Source organism: Tribolium madens, unplaced genomic scaffold (genome assembly GCF_015345945.1).
Source record: "Tribolium madens isolate multiple individuals breed KSU strain unplaced genomic scaffold, Tmad_KSU_1.1 Scaffold_91;HRSCAF=231;Tcas5.2_LG7, whole genome shotgun sequence".
NCBI lineage: Eukaryota > Metazoa > Arthropoda > Insecta > Coleoptera > Tenebrionidae > Tribolium > Tribolium madens.
Genome location: NW_025401063.1, coordinates 14,331,099 through 14,346,647, shown reverse-complemented (window position 1 = coordinate 14,346,647; position 15,549 = coordinate 14,331,099). Strand labels below are relative to the sequence as shown.

At 35.2% G+C, this 15,549-nt stretch overlaps 2 protein-coding genes across 2 annotated transcripts; one reads left to right on the top strand and one right to left on the bottom strand.

Moving 5' to 3' along the window:
- The first annotated feature begins 7,348 nt into the window (after positions 1 to 7,348).
- On the top strand, positions 7,349 to 10,703 carry LOC123010805 (RNA-binding protein spenito). Its single transcript, XM_044407935.1, has 2 exons — positions 7,349 to 7,490; positions 7,547 to 10,703. The coding sequence occupies exon 2, from the start codon at positions 7,589 to 7,591 to the stop codon at positions 9,737 to 9,739; it is 2,151 nt and encodes a 716-aa protein (XP_044263870.1). The 5' UTR covers positions 7,349 to 7,490; positions 7,547 to 7,588; the 3' UTR covers positions 9,740 to 10,703.
- Positions 10,704 to 11,636: 933 nt separating this feature from the next.
- LOC123010806 (UBX domain-containing protein 6) lies at positions 11,637 to 14,093 on the bottom strand. The gene is made up of 5 exons (XM_044407936.1): positions 13,951 to 14,093; positions 13,457 to 13,904; positions 13,198 to 13,352; positions 12,901 to 13,146; positions 11,637 to 12,849 (listed from the first exon to the last, which is right to left on the bottom strand). The coding sequence occupies exons 2-5, from the start codon at positions 13,818 to 13,820 to the stop codon at positions 12,292 to 12,294; spliced, it is 1,323 nt and encodes a 440-aa protein (XP_044263871.1). The 5' UTR covers positions 13,821 to 13,904; positions 13,951 to 14,093; the 3' UTR covers positions 11,637 to 12,291.
- Between the last annotated feature and the right edge of the window lie 1,456 nt (positions 14,094 to 15,549).

Here is a 15,549-nt window from a genome sequence, read left to right as displayed (position 1 = left end):
AAGTTATGACAATACTTCTTAGAACAAAGTTGAACATTTTTTGTCATCTATAGTTTAAGGTAGATGCTAAATTAATGCTGTTTTCTGTTTCACCGGAAATCACATCAACTTTTTTTTTAATGGAACACTCTGTATATTTTACTACTTTTGGGTTCTTTGTTTAATTGTCTTTTGACAAGTTTTAGTACCATATGCCTAAAACTACCCGTTCGTGAGATATTCACCAAATAATGTATTTAAGAAAGTAGGCAGTGGAAAATAATTATATCAAGTAATGTTGACAAATATTATTCCTTTGCATTTTCTCTTACTGTTTTTATACTTTTTAATGTTAATCATAGATGATAATGTGTTAACAGACATATTTTGAATAAAATAAAAATTGTGGGAGAGCACTACACTTTTACACTGGGTGAGTTCTGATGAGAGACGTTCCAAATCGTCGAAAATTTAAGCGACTTAAAGAAAATTTGAGGATTATTTGGGATTTTAGAAAACCCAAATTAAAACATCTCCAAGTTCAAAGACATACAGAATTAGATAGGTATTGAAGAAAATGCAAGAACATGAATTCAAGAAATTGCAAGTAACGTTGGTTTATCGCACGCAACTGTTCTAATTTGGGTTTTCTAAAAACCCCAAACATCCTCAAATTTTCTTCAGGTCGACAAATTGGAACTTCTCTTATTGGAAACCGCCCAGTGTAAAGGTCTCCAACTATTTTGATTGCTTTCAAAATATTCTTGAATCATGTCTGTTAACACATTATCACCAGAACACCAAAAAGTATATAAATAATAAGAGAAAATGCGAACGGTTGGTTTTAGGCACATGGTACTAAAACTTGTTAAAAGACAATTAAACAAAGAATCCAAAAGTGGTAAAATATACAAGATGTTCCATTAAAAAAAATAGAGTTGATGTCATTTCCGGTGAAACAGAAAACAGCATTAATTTAGCATCTACCTTAAACTATAGGTGACAAAAAATGTTCAAGTTTGTTCTAAGAAGTATTGTCATAACTTTAAAAATAATGGCTTGGGGCGTTTTTCATAATACAGCTTGTATATATTTTGAACTGTCAGGGAAAAACGTTAAAAATCCAAGCCTGGGAAAACCTAAGTTGGTAGTAGATGAGGAAAAGTTCCGGAAAATACTACGAGAAAAAACGGCAGTGCTGAATTTTCAGAGTATGAGATATGAGGCAGGAAATGAGATATTTCAAGAAGAGGTTAAAGAAGCCGCATTCCCAAGTAGGAAAAATGGCAATAACAGAACGTCATATTGGTGGTCCGCCGAAATAGGAAATATTAGGGCGGTGATAGACTAGCGTAAAACACGCTAATAGGGAGTGACTACACTAGCGTTTAACACGTTTAAAACCGCTAGCTAAACGCCGACGATTGCTTGCCAGCGGGCCACACGCGGAAAACGTTGGCAATGCAATGCATTGCTTTTTACGAGTTTGAATACACTAGCAGCGTTTTTTTCTATGATTTGAGAAATTCAAATGAAAATACTTTGTTGTAAGTCTGCTGCTGAGAATAGCCTAATTAAGAGGGGAATGCGTGGCTGCGCGTCGAGCTCTAATAACCAGAAGGAAAAAAGCTAGTCAATTTTCAAACAAAGAACTAGAGAAAGCTAAGTCGAAATATAAAGCTTTAAGAAAAGAACTTAAAAATTGTATTTCGAGGTCTAAAAAAAGAAAAATGGACAGACTTATGTGAAAGCGTTGAAAATGATATTTGGGGAAACACCTACAGGGTTATTCATAAGTATGAAACAATATTTGAGTCTCAAAAATGACCCATAAAATGATGTTAATTTAAATAATAACTCGTGTCCTATCTCCACTGATAAGAATTTTACAGCCCTCGGAATGTGGATATGGAAATTTGATTTTTTTGTAGTAACTTTGAAATTATTTGACCAAATATTATAAAATTTGGAACATTACCCTGTGACAACATACCCTTTGAACTGGTAATCACGAAAACCGGATATATCCACTCAATTTCCGGTTCCAGCAGTTGCAGGTCACATTTTCTGTGTTTTTCCATTTTTTTGCTCTCTTAACACCAATTTTTTATTGCCCAAATAGATAGAGTAATCAATTTCAAATAAAAAACGCATAACCTTTAATACCCCTAAAATGGACCGTTTCAAAGATATTTTAATTTAAACTGAGGACTGCACAATGCTGAAATCTAAAAATAGGGATTTTGAATAAGGCAACCAATGACTATGCTCACATAAATCCCTACCAGGCATCTGTTAATTTTGACGACAAATTTTTGTGAATTTTTTATAAATTAAATGCTACGAGATCGATTTGGATTTATTGTAGATTACGTTTGAAGTCTGAAGTAAACTCTTTTATTAAATATTTTCAATTAATCGCCCAAGAATCGTCCAATACCAAAATGTCAAAATTTGATATAAAGTCACACATTACATTAAAAAGTTGGAAATGCTTTGCTTTTATCGAAAATGAAGAGTACCGGGTGGGGCATCCGTTACGCCCAAAAAGAAAATCCCCACTTCTAATTAAATAAAATTGTTGAATTTTTTCACACTTACCTGGGCATTAGTAAGGTACATTCTCTAATTTTTTGGTAATTTTTCATTTACAAACAAAGCCAAAAAAAATAAATAAAAAGTAATTTCCTCCCAAAAAATTTAATTCTAGTTTTTATACTGACCTACGCACTTCCTACAATTTTGTTTTTTGTTATAAGATTCGTTTAGTTTTTTATATTCATGATATTTTTTGTTTTTTCATTTTTTTTTCATATATTTATTTGTTTTTTGTTAAGGTGCAGTGGGGTAAATGTGATAACGGGGTAATTGTGACAGCGGCTTGAACTAATTAGCAACGACGAGTGTTGTTAGCTTCACCTACCGTTAAGTAGTCTAAGTAGTGTTAGCATCAAATTTTACCCAAAAAAGGTCACTTCTTAGGCGTCTGAAATTTTTTATCCAGTTTTATATGGTCAGTCCACATTTTAAGTAAAATTTCGATGGCGCATGCAGCTTTTTGAAAAATCATAACGATAGCAATTTAAATAAGGTAATTTTGAAACTTGTCGCTTATTTTCTTTAATAACATGTCTTTCTACCAGACATAATATGATTTCCATAAAACATCATCTTCTATTTCTTTTATTAAACTGTCTCATTTACCCCGACGTAGAGTTCCCCTGGGGAAAATGTAATATAAACTATATCACATTTACCCCTTTTAGACATGGTGCGGAATTATGTACGAAAAACTACTGACAACCCAAACTATAGCCAAGCCGATCTTTAAAAAGCAATAGAAGAGGTTGAGGCGGAAAGAGCTACAGTTTATGGAGCACATAAACAGTACAAAATACCTTATGTTACATTGTATAGCCGTGTGAAAGGGTTAAAATTTTGTCAAAATTTTGGACGAAAAATACCAAAGAAAGCTTTTTCTCAATTTCCTATCGCACCCCCCTTTATCGCGAAAGGCAAATGGGTTATCGTGAGATATTGTAACAAAAAACAGCCGAAGCATTTTGTAGGACAAGTCCAAGAAAAGTGTGGTGACGATTGGATAATCAAATTTTTGAAAAACGAAAACAACAAGTTTGTTTGGCACAAATTTGAGGATTCGGACACTGTATCAGAACAGGACGTAATTAAAATTTTGCCGGACCCAAAAGATATTAGACGCGATATCCACAAATTTGATTTTTGTTTCAATGAGTATAATCCTTAAATAAGGATTTTATATTTTTTTTAATTTGTCTGCATTTAAAATTTGTAAGGTTCTACAAAACAGTTATAAATTATATATCAAAATGTAGCTTTTTTGTTGTACTTTCACATTAGCCCCATACCTCATCTAACATCTAAGAGAAATGCCAAGCCGCTGTCACATTTGCCCCATTTTACGGGGTAAATGTGACATAGTGACATCGTTTTAAAAAAAAAATTATACTGCCCCAACGCTTATGTGTACAGACTTTTTAACATCATTGCCGTACTTGTCAAGAATGCTAAGGACTCTGTGCAAATTGTACCAATTTTCAGCTCATTTGTTGAAACTAGGTAGAGCGTCAAAGTTACACTATTCGAAAACTACATCGCATTTACCCCACTTCACCTTATTTAAAATTCGTTTATTTTATAGAAGCACAATTTATTTTTATATTTTATATTTTTAAACCAAAAAATATATTGTAAGTTTATTCTTTGTAATTGACTGACTAATCACTTTATCATTCTCACCTCATGCAGTTGCAATATTTACGTYCTGTGATATTTACCATTCGTGAAACTGTAGTAAGTATGTACATTTGATATAATCAAAGGTAAGTAAAAAAAAATTAACATTTTAGTAATGTAATTTTAATACGTCTATAGTATGTAAATATTATAGTGATTAGTGATGTATCTGAATTATATCTGCGATGCACAGTACACGTTAAATATATGTCCCTGATATGTTTTTATAGAAACATTACATATGAAACATATCTGAGTGCGGACATTTTATGTTTCTCAATCGCTTCTGGAAAGTAACAGAGTCTTACAAGTAAATATAAATATCTAGTAAAAAAAAATCTAGTATTAATTTGGTACTCTAGTGTCACAACTGGCAACACTGTATGTTTAGCTGCAGTACAGTCGCGTCTGTGACGTCACGTCTAATAGTCCCTATACGCGCTATTAGTGTAACGTCAGCAAGGTACGTGACTGTACCTTTGAAGCTAAACAAATAAAAGTTTATTTCTTGAATCCTGGACGTGTTGGGAGATTGTTTCTAAGGAAATAGTTGCTATGAAAAATTGTGTCGTTTCTTAATGGTTTTAACAATTGTAGTCAACATTTCTGTAATTTAATCTGTTCTAACCTCACTTTCTGTGTACGTCAAAAATATGTTTACAGCATTTCCAGAATGTTGCAAACGACAGGAGTGGATAGGTCGTACCAAAACAAAATAAAATATATTAACATTCACATAATGTGTATTTGGCTGAGAATATAAATTATTACAAGTAAATATAAAAATCTAGTAAAAAAAATCTAGTATCAATTTGGTACTCTAGTATCACAACTGGCAATACTGTATGTTTAGCTTCAGTACAGTCACGTCTGTGACGTCACGTCTAATATCCCGTATTCCTCGTGAATCACCTTGTATGTACACCTGGGGAAAAAACTATTCACCAGTCTAACTTGGCGCTCACGCTGCGCTTTGTTGCAATAGTGTTTCAAACTAACTAGTTGAGGAGCAGGTATAAAATGTTGAAAAACCCTTATTTAGGAAGTTGGTCTGGACTGGAGGACACACGTTTTTTGAAAATAGTATCATGGAAAATTGCTTCAATGAGTTTGTCCCAGGATTGAGTTTACAGGAAATTGCAAAGGAAAAACATTTCTTGCTTTATCTGAAACGAACAAATCTGTAATTAAAACTTTGTTATTCTAACTTAATAGAAAAAAAGTTCATTTTTCTCTTGATTTTGGACTTATTTTTTGTGAATTATTTTTCTCAGCGTTTTAAATCCTATCACATTGGCGGTTTTACTTTTTTAATAACGATGTGACTTTGCCAAATGAGTTTACGCAAGAATGATGAACATGAAAGCAATTGCTGTTTAATAATGATTAAGCAAGTTAAATAAATATTGCGACAAATTATTAATTAATCATCGCATGAAAATATTTTTAACAGTAATAATGGGGTGCGACCCCGTAATCTTCATGAATTGACAGATAATGTAAATGAAGTTTAGGAGCAAATAAGGCGAACAAATTTGTGTGAAATCTTAGTCAATTCCATGCCACGCAAATTGCAGGAATGCATTGACGCCGAAGACTACTACATTAATTATTAGAACATTGTATTTTTGTGATTTACATTTAATTTTATTAATAAATAACTAGTTTCTTTCGTTTTTTCTATTTATCTTTTTTACCTTTAAACAAAGCAAAAAAAACAGTGGTAAATTTAATTTTACAAGAAGAAAAATTTTTTTTTTAATTTTATGCCAACACTGCTCTGCTTTACCTGAAACGAGCAAATCTGTACTTAGAACTTCATTATTCTGATTCAGTGAAAAGAAAAGTTAATTTTTAATAATATAATATAAATATCGAGCGATCAAGATAATTTGTAATCGAATCATCTTTGCATCCAAGGACGTATGTCTGTTTTTGAATTAACTGCACGTGAAACTTCAAATAAAATGACAAGTCGAAAGTTAAAACGGCAATAAAATGGGCTGGAATTAGTCGCCGAGGTATAATAATATGAGTAGGACCGTTCTTTTTAAAGGTAAATTATAAATTTGATTATTATAATCATCACCTTTTTAATGCCATTTTACCTTTCGACTTGACATTTTACAGACATACGTTTTTGGACTCGATTAAAAATTATCTTGATCGCTCGATATATAATAATAATAATTTTTCTCTGCTTTTTAAATCTCATTACATTGGCGATTTAATTTTTTGACAACGATGTCACTTTGAAAATTAATTAGTTAATTGAATAATAATTGTTTTTGTTAAAAGTAACTTTGTATTTTTTATCTTAAAGCTGTTTTTTAGAATTGCCATTTATTAAAATTATATTTTTCTTGAACATTTTTGTTATTTAACTTGCGTAAACTCATTTGGCAGTCATATGTTATTAAAAAAGTTAAACCGCCAATGTGATGGGATTTTAAACGCTGAGAAAAATAATTCACAAAAAATAAGTCCAAAATCAAGAGAAAAATGAACTTTTTTTCTATTAAGTTAGAATAATAAAGTTTTAATTACAGATTTGCTCGTTTCAGATATTGCAAGAAATGTTTTTCCTTTGCAGTTTTGGCGTATAATCAAAGATAAAAAAAATTCCTCTTGTAAACTCAATCCGGGGACATACTCATTGAAGCAATTTTCCATAACACAGTTTTCAAGAAACGTGTGTCCTCCAGTCCAGACCAACTTCCTAAATAAGGGTTTTTCAACATATTCTACCTGCTCCTCAACTAGTTAGTTTGAAACACTATTGCAACAAAGCGCAGCGTGAGCGCCAAGTTAGACTGGTGAATAGTTTTTTCCCCGGGTGTACATATAAAGACAAAACAATAAAATGCTTTGTGAATTGTTGGCAACCAGTTATACAGCATGATGTTTTTTGCTTGAATCAGACACTATCGAATATAGATTGTAAAGTTATTAAAACTTTATTTTAGCCTGGGAAAGTAGAATTGAAATCATATAACATTATTTAAATACTATAATAGTTTATAATAATTTATTTCGTATTATCGGATTTCGACATTTTCGAACTAACATCCAACGCCTGCGCATCACCACCCTGTTTTGTCACATCCGCTTCTATCCGCCATATTGTGTCGTTCTTCACCGCTTACATTTTTGTGATGACCCCATCTGGAAAATCTCTTCATTTCACTCGCCCCCAGTAAATGGTGATAAATATCAGTGCTGTGCGTTTCCCAAAAGTATGTTTTCCTATATCTCAGTGTTTGACCCTGTAAGTGTGCTTGTTGTATTCTAGGAGTGCCGTGTCATCCACCGTGTCCGTTAATCGTTTGTGTTTATGCTCGCCTCCAGCCGAGACAAAATAACAGTCCGTATCCAGAATATGAAACGCAGCAGCGACCGTGACACACCCCCACGCAGCAAGCGCTCTCGCTCGAGCATGGGTCGCTACGACGACAGCTCCGACGAGCGGATGACCCCTGAACGCGTCCGCCGCCGTGGCAGTCGCAATCGCTCCCCCAGCCCTCGGCCACGCTACGTCTCGCCACACCGAGACGAGTACCTGCGGCCCCCCGAACGCGCCTACCCCTATAAAGTCCTCTGCGTCAGCGCCCTCCACCCTAAAGCCAGCGACGAGGTCATCAAGGACACGCTATACAGGGAATACAAGAAATACGGCGATTTGAGCATTAGGCTCTCGCATGACGTAGACGAACGGGTGGCCTATGTGTGTTTCCGTAACCCAGAGGACGCACGTGATGCCAAACACGGGAAACCCAGGATTATTATTTATGACAAAGTCGCTATAGTTGAGCCGGTCTATGAGGTACCGAGATCGAGTGATATCTACAGGAGTCGCCCAAGGTCCATCACGCCGGAATATGATCGACATTATTACGCAAGGTCCCCGGAACGGTTGAGGGTTGATAGATATGATAGGGCGTATGGGCCGCCTCCGGGGGTTCCGGTTCATAGGGACTACAGAAGGGAGGCTTTGCCGGCTCCTCATGACTACCTAGCACGTCCTCCAATCCATCATCCGGCGCATTTACCACCCAGTCATGGGTACGGCCCCCCGAGACACACGGTGCCGAGACCACCGTTTGAAAAAACTGAAAATAAAAAAGACAAATTCCCAAATTATCTTCATCACATTCAACCCGAGGATGATCCGTTAGCTACTCGTACTTTATTCGCCGGTAATCTAGAAATAAACATAACGGAGGAAGAATTGCGACGTATTTTCGGTCGTTATGGGGTTGTTGAAGACATTGATATTAAAAGACCACCGCCGGGGACCGGAAATGCCTTTGCTTTCGTTCGTTTTCACACTCTTGACATGGCCCATCGTGCTAAAGTCGAATTATCCGGTCAATATATCGGGAAATTCCAGTGTAAAATCGGGTATGGCAAAGCAACCCCAACTACGCGTATTTGGGTAGGTGGTCTAGGTCCTTGGACGTCCGTACCCCAACTCGAGCGTGAATTCGACCGATTTGGGGCTATCAAAAAGATCGATTACGTCAAAGGTGACAATCAAGCGTACATTTTGTACGACAGTATCGACGCTGCTCAAGCTGCCGTAAAAGAGATGCGTGGGGCTCCACTCGGTGGTCCCGACAGACGTTTGCGAACCGATTTCGCCGATGTCACACCTGGAGTAGTCTACCGGCCGAAGCCCCCATATCCCGGTCATGAAGACGCTCTAGACTACCGCCGCTTAGACTACGATTACGACTACGATGATTATGCCCGAGGTTACCGTGGGCGTGCTGCCTACTCGGAGCGCCGCGCTGGCAGCCGCGGGCCTTACAGATATCCCGAGACGGCCGAAGATGAGTGGGGGCGTACCCGACCCGAATACGAGCGCCGCCGTTCGGCTGACCGGTCGAGGTCGCGGTCACCGCGCCGCTCCCCCGATTCGGATTCAGATAATGGGTCGCGGAGAGCTGGACTGCTCGCGTCGAGTAGGACGCTGCCCGAAGTGGCACGTAAATGCACGACGGTGTGGCAAGGGGCGCTCATTTTGAAGAATTCACTATTTCCGGCCAAGTTCCATTTGATTGACGGAGACACGGATATCGTGGAGGGGTTGATGAAGGACGAGGACGGGAAACACCAATTGAGGATCACGCAGAGACTGCGGTTGGATCAGCCCAAATTGGAGGACGTGCAGAGGAGGATCTCGGGAGCGAGTTCGCATGCGATTTTCTTGGGGTTGGCGGGATCAACGGCGTCAGTAACGAATGACGATGCGACGGTGCAGACGAGGCCTTTGAGGAATTTGGTATCGTATTTGAAGCAAAAGGAAGCAGCCGGTGTAATTTCACTATTGAATAAGGAAACAGAAGCTACGGGGGTGTTGTACTCGTTCCCTCCGTGTCCGTTTTCGACCGAGTTACTTAAACGTACATGTCCGAATCTATCGGAGGAAGCCATCAAAGAGGATCATCTGGTTATTGTCGTGGTACGTGGTGGTACTGCTTAAATTTAATTTTTATAGCGATATAGTCACTAATTTATTAGTGAATCATTATTATTATTATTTTCACTTATTTTATGAGGTAGAGCTCACTTTTTTTATCCTTCTCCAGGTCTACACTGGTTTATTTTGTTGACAATTATATTCAAATTGTACATTTTTCAGGAAATTGGTGACCAACGATGTTGATTTGTGTTGATGCTTTGTCTTTTAAGTGCTTGCTGAATTTGTTTTGTGAAGAAAAACTTTTAAAATGTTTTGTTTGTAACTATGATTTAGTGCTGAAAGTGAAATTTAGTTTAAGTGGTTGCAGTTCTTTCTCATAAGTATCTGTCATTTATTGTATTAGTGAATTAAATTCTGTAAGGATTTATCTGTTATGTGAAAGGACTGTAAAATTTGAAACAAATAACTACAGTGTTGTAGTGTTCTGTGCAAGTAGTTACTCTTTATAAAGATTGTTTCATAATAAAAACAAGTTAATCATTGTGATGTAGTGTTAAGACACTTATCAGTGGCTAGGAACTACCCGCTATGGTCTTCTATAATAATTTCTCCTGTCAGGTTATAAAATGTTCAGTAGTGTTGTGAAAATAGATAAGTTCTTTCAGACGATTGTGTTGTTCTTCAAATATTCCTTGTGAGTGTGTATGTGCTGCTGCAACAAAGTCACAAAGTCCATATTTCGACAGGTTTGTGTGTTCAAAACTAAGTTTTCGCGGAGTTTTCTGTACTCTCAGTGGTAAAACGTTGCAAACCAATGGCTGTGATTTTTTTCGATTTGGATTTCTTTCATTTCATTTGGAATTAAACTAGTTCAGTGTAATGATTTGGTGTTTCGAATTTGGTGAGCAAAATTTTTCGTGTTTATGAACGTTGTGAGAACACTAAATTTTTGTGAATATTGTTTTTAAGTTATTCTGAATCATGTACACAGTCATTATTTCGTTAATAAAAGTTGGATAAATCATTCTACCTTCAGAATATAACACTGTGGTAAGTTTCTTCCAGCTTTAAGTACATAATAATGTATCATTTGCCCACAAGCGGGACGAAAAAAACTCAAAATTCATTTTAGTTTTAAAAGGAGTATGTGCTAGTAAAATTCGTCATATTTTTACAACCTAAACGGTAGACGTTTCTTCACAAAATCGTAGAATTTTTACTGTCTTAAAAAGAAATTCGTATAAAAACAGTGCTGTAAACTGCCCATAAAAACACAAAAAAACTAGAGCAGATTATAATTTTAGATATTCTAAAAATATTTAGTCTGGACAAATTAATATTTTTCGCGCATTAGTTAATGTATTCAAAAGCAAGCTTAGGAAAATGAACTCTTTTTGCAGTAGTGTCTAGAGTAACAGCTTTTCTGAATATTTTTCACAAAAATTATATCAGGGTAAGTATTTTTTAAAGAATTGAGTATTTAGGTAAAATTTCACAATGATTTAAATTGCCTCTTAGAAAATGTTTTTTTTTTTATTTACCTACGACAAAAAAGTATTCTATAAGTAAATTGTGCAACATTCGACGACTAGGTAGTGTCTCTAAATTCAAAAACGCAAAACCAATGATTACATCCTTTATAAGTTTTTCTTCCGTGAAAACCTTTGATGTTTTCCATTTTAATTAATAGATAATGAACATATTTAACAAAAAAACTTTAAATTTAGAAAGGCAATAACAAGTTTTTCAAGAAACAAGAAAATCTTCAAGACAACAAAAAATTTCAGTTTCAAAAAATTTCATGCATGCTACAAGTTAATCTAAAACTTGGTGCTTACTCCTTTTAAAAGTAAATGAAAACAAAACTGCTTCAGTTCTTTATTTATCTAGGGTCGGTAAGGACTAAAACTTCGGATTTTACACTGTACACTACTGTTTGAAGATTTTAATTACTTCTAATTAGGAAGAGAAAAGACTGAAGTGTTCTAACTTTTTAGATAAATGTACGTACTATTATTTATATCATTGATTCTGATCAACATTTTCAAGCTGTTTTCTAGACTTTTTGCCAAACTATAATTTTTGCGCATAACAGGTTTTTCAGAATCAATGATGTACAGATGCAGTAATTATCTATTGTATTCTTGTTGGTATCTAAAAGATTGGAGCACATTACCATTAATAAAAATTACGCCACTCGATAAATAGATGGTGGGTTTGTGTTGTAGTTCAAAAAAGGTGTCTTCCCATTTCATACATTAATAAAAAATAAAATTGCTACACAAAGTTCCTTTTTATGGCTTTTTCATTTTTGTATTTTTTACAAGCAAATATACATATTTTTGACAAAATTATGCTTTCTTGTTAATTATTACTTTTCCACTACAGAAGTACCTACGTTTGGAGTAAGGAGATAAGTCTTAGCAGGAAAGAAAGCTATTTTAAACCTTCATAATAAATAGTTTAATGTAAAATATACATCATACATCTGGAAATACAGTATTAATAAATATTCCATAAAAATCAACAGCATATTTTAATCCATGCATCTGATAAAACAAGCACAGGTGATAATCAGATTGTAAAGTAATAAATGTAAAGTGAGATAAAAACTACAGCTGTTGCATCAACATCATGACTTCTGGTTTAAGATAACTTGTATTTCCTGCTCTCGCAAATTCATCAGCCACTGATGAATCCCATTGAAAAGTCAAAATCGTCGCTGGAACTAACTTCAACTGTGCTAATGAACTGTCATTATCTGATTCTTCGAATTTGTGGCCGGTTGGCGATGAGAGAACAAAAGGTAAACCAGAATGTTCCAAATTGTCTTGAACGAAGTCGAGCACTTCTGAGAATTTCTCATACACTGAAAAAGTTCCTTGCAAGTAGACCCCATCAGGGAAACGAATTCTTATCAACGCGAATTTGTACTTTCGAATTTCTCGAAGTTCTTCTTTTTCACGCATAGCTTTGGTTCTTAACTGCATCTGTTTTTCCATTGCTTCAGTCCTCAATTGTTGCTCCCTCTTTACTTCCTCAGGACTTAGTGCATAAAATTCCTGAGGTAGGTCTATCCTTTGGGCAGCCTGGGCCGGCGATAACACTTGGATATTACGATCTAGTTCTAATTCCACCCTGTCCTCTGATTTCAGCGATTCGCGAAGAAGCTATAAAATAATTGTTTTTCAAGTTTTCGTGAAACTGAAATTATGAAAAACCTCTAAAACTTGAAGACCCTCGATATTTTGCTCATTAAACACCCAAAATTCTTCATCAGTGCCGTTATGATTCAACACTTGCTGTTGGAAACCAGCAGCCAACAAAAAATCAGTAGCCCCTAACACCGGCAAAACTTTATCTCGGAATGTAGGATTTGAACACCGAATTTTATGAAACTTTGTTTCCTGAGGATTTGCGATGATATTGTCTAAATAGCGGACTAATACATCGACACATTCTTTCACCTACGGAAAAATTATCACAAATTAATTAAAATTAATTTTTTACAAATCTACTTTATTTCTATTGTAATTGCAAGACTGTATAATAAGGCAGGCTGTTAAACCTCGCTCTTCTTCTAGTTGCTCAAACAAAAATTCTTTGATTTTCACTTTCCATTCTTCTTTGGTAAGGATTTCGTCACTTATTAATGAGCATCGGAAATAAACTCCTAAAACGGAATATGAAACATTTATCATAATAAGCAATATAGCTTTGCAAATATTTTTGTAATCAACGAAGAAAAACATTTCCTACCAAATCAAGTGCTTTTACCTTTAACTGCAAGGTGAGGTGAAGCCTCCAAATTAGTTGGAACGGGCGTCGATTGTGTCACTGGTTCCACACTAGTATTTTTCTTCTCAGCTTCCAACTCCCGTCTCACTTGGGCTTGAATTGCAGCCAAAGATGTATTAAAATTTGGATTCCTACTCTGATTCTGAAACCTAGCTAAAGCTGCATCAGCTGCTTGCCTTGTAGCATCACTAGGCTGTGACCTTTGTGGAACATAAGCCGGTTTCTGTTTGCTGGGCCCCACTATAGCAGTGGACGACTCATTCAAGCGATGCCCCGGTCCTGCCAACTTAAACTTCGCCTCAGCCTTTTTCTTTGCAAAAAACTTTTTGATTTTATCAGCCATCGTGTTATATTCGAGGTGTGTGTTCCTTAGGTAGTTTTAGCTTCGATACGCTTGCTTTTAACTCCTCGATGGCCTTGTTTGTGGCTGCAAATGTGCGTTATTACCTGAATTCTTTGTTAAGGCCACTCACCTGGTTTCATAAAGCGGTCACAGATTCGTTTACCATACACCCTCCAAGTTATGAAAATCAATACTAAATTAACCGACAAAATGAAGAAAAGTGTTTTCAATAAAGAATACTGAAATTCGTCAAAATAAAGTGATTCCGGTAAACTGTCAAAAATTGATAATAAATTTTTGTTTTTGTTGTTGCGCAATATTATTATTGCATCGAATAAATACACACTTATCGTATTCCAGTAAAGGTAGATTACATCGAGAAATGATGAATTTGTGGGAATGTTGAAGAATAACTCGTTCATCACTTAGAAAAACCGAAAACTGTCATTGCAACAAAATTTACAAAAATGACTAATGTAATGACATTTGTCGTGTGGTTGGTTGGTGGGGGTCTTTAGGGCAAGCGAGAATATCGGATCGCGAGAATTCACTGATTATGACTATCCATAGTTTATTACTTTATTATACTATTTTTAGAAGAAGTGAATTGTATTTACAACAAATTAAAGAAATATGATATAGTTGTAGGATCTGGTAAAAAAGACAAAGAGTTAAAGTAACACTTGAGGAATTCTCCGGAACGCATATTCCCGCATATTTAAATTCTCTCCTGTACCCGTTGACTTTAACGTTATCAAAAAAGATCACTGTAAAGTAGTTAATGTCAGTTTGTTTACTAACGTATAGATGTCGCTGAAGCAAAAAAAAATCCAAGACAACCTAAAGAAGTAAAATTTAAACTGGTAAAATAAGTACATATTTAGCCATTAAAAATAAATTAATCAATTATACGTAGAGCAATTTTAGCAAGTGTCGTTGTTACTTTATTAAATTTAAAAACACATGAGAACAACCTTCTCTTTCTTAGTATTCAAAACCTCTCAGTAAACATGTCAGTCCCTTTGAAAGAAAATCCAGATTTGCTACAGATAAGTAATAGTTATTTATTCGACGAGTTTGAGTGTAAATCGGACGGATTATCTCACCGAGTGGGTGATTCACTCGGTGAGATAATCGTTACACTCGTGGTTTATCATCCACGAGGTGAAATAAAGCGTCCGATTTACACTCAAACGAGTTGAATACAACATTTTATTCTTCGAATTAGACTCAATAAAGCTTAAACTTGCTTTAAATCTGTTAAAAATAATCTGACGTTTCGTATTGAGAAATGCCAAACAGTTGTCAAAACTTCCTTACACGGGAGAAAAACCGTAAATTTTGACAGTGTCGAAGAATAAAAAAATGAATCAATTGTAAAATATTTATTTTGCATAATTCACACAATTTTAAAGGAGCAATTATTTACACCAGTCTTCTCTGATTATAAATAAACAAGCAAACAGAAAACAAAAAAGTGAACAAAGATTGGTCATTTTCTCATAAACACTTAAAAGAATACTTTTTTAATGCAAAATCATAAATGTAAAAATATAGATAAACCTATACAGCGTGATTCTTAAATAGACCGACAAAATTTTATCCTTGGTAGTAGAAAATAAGAACATGCTGGAAAAAATATTTAAAAAATTCTTTGTTTAAACGTTCTTCAAATAAAATTTATTAAAGTTATTTTCGAAGTAAAACGTACGCCACTGATGTTTTCGCA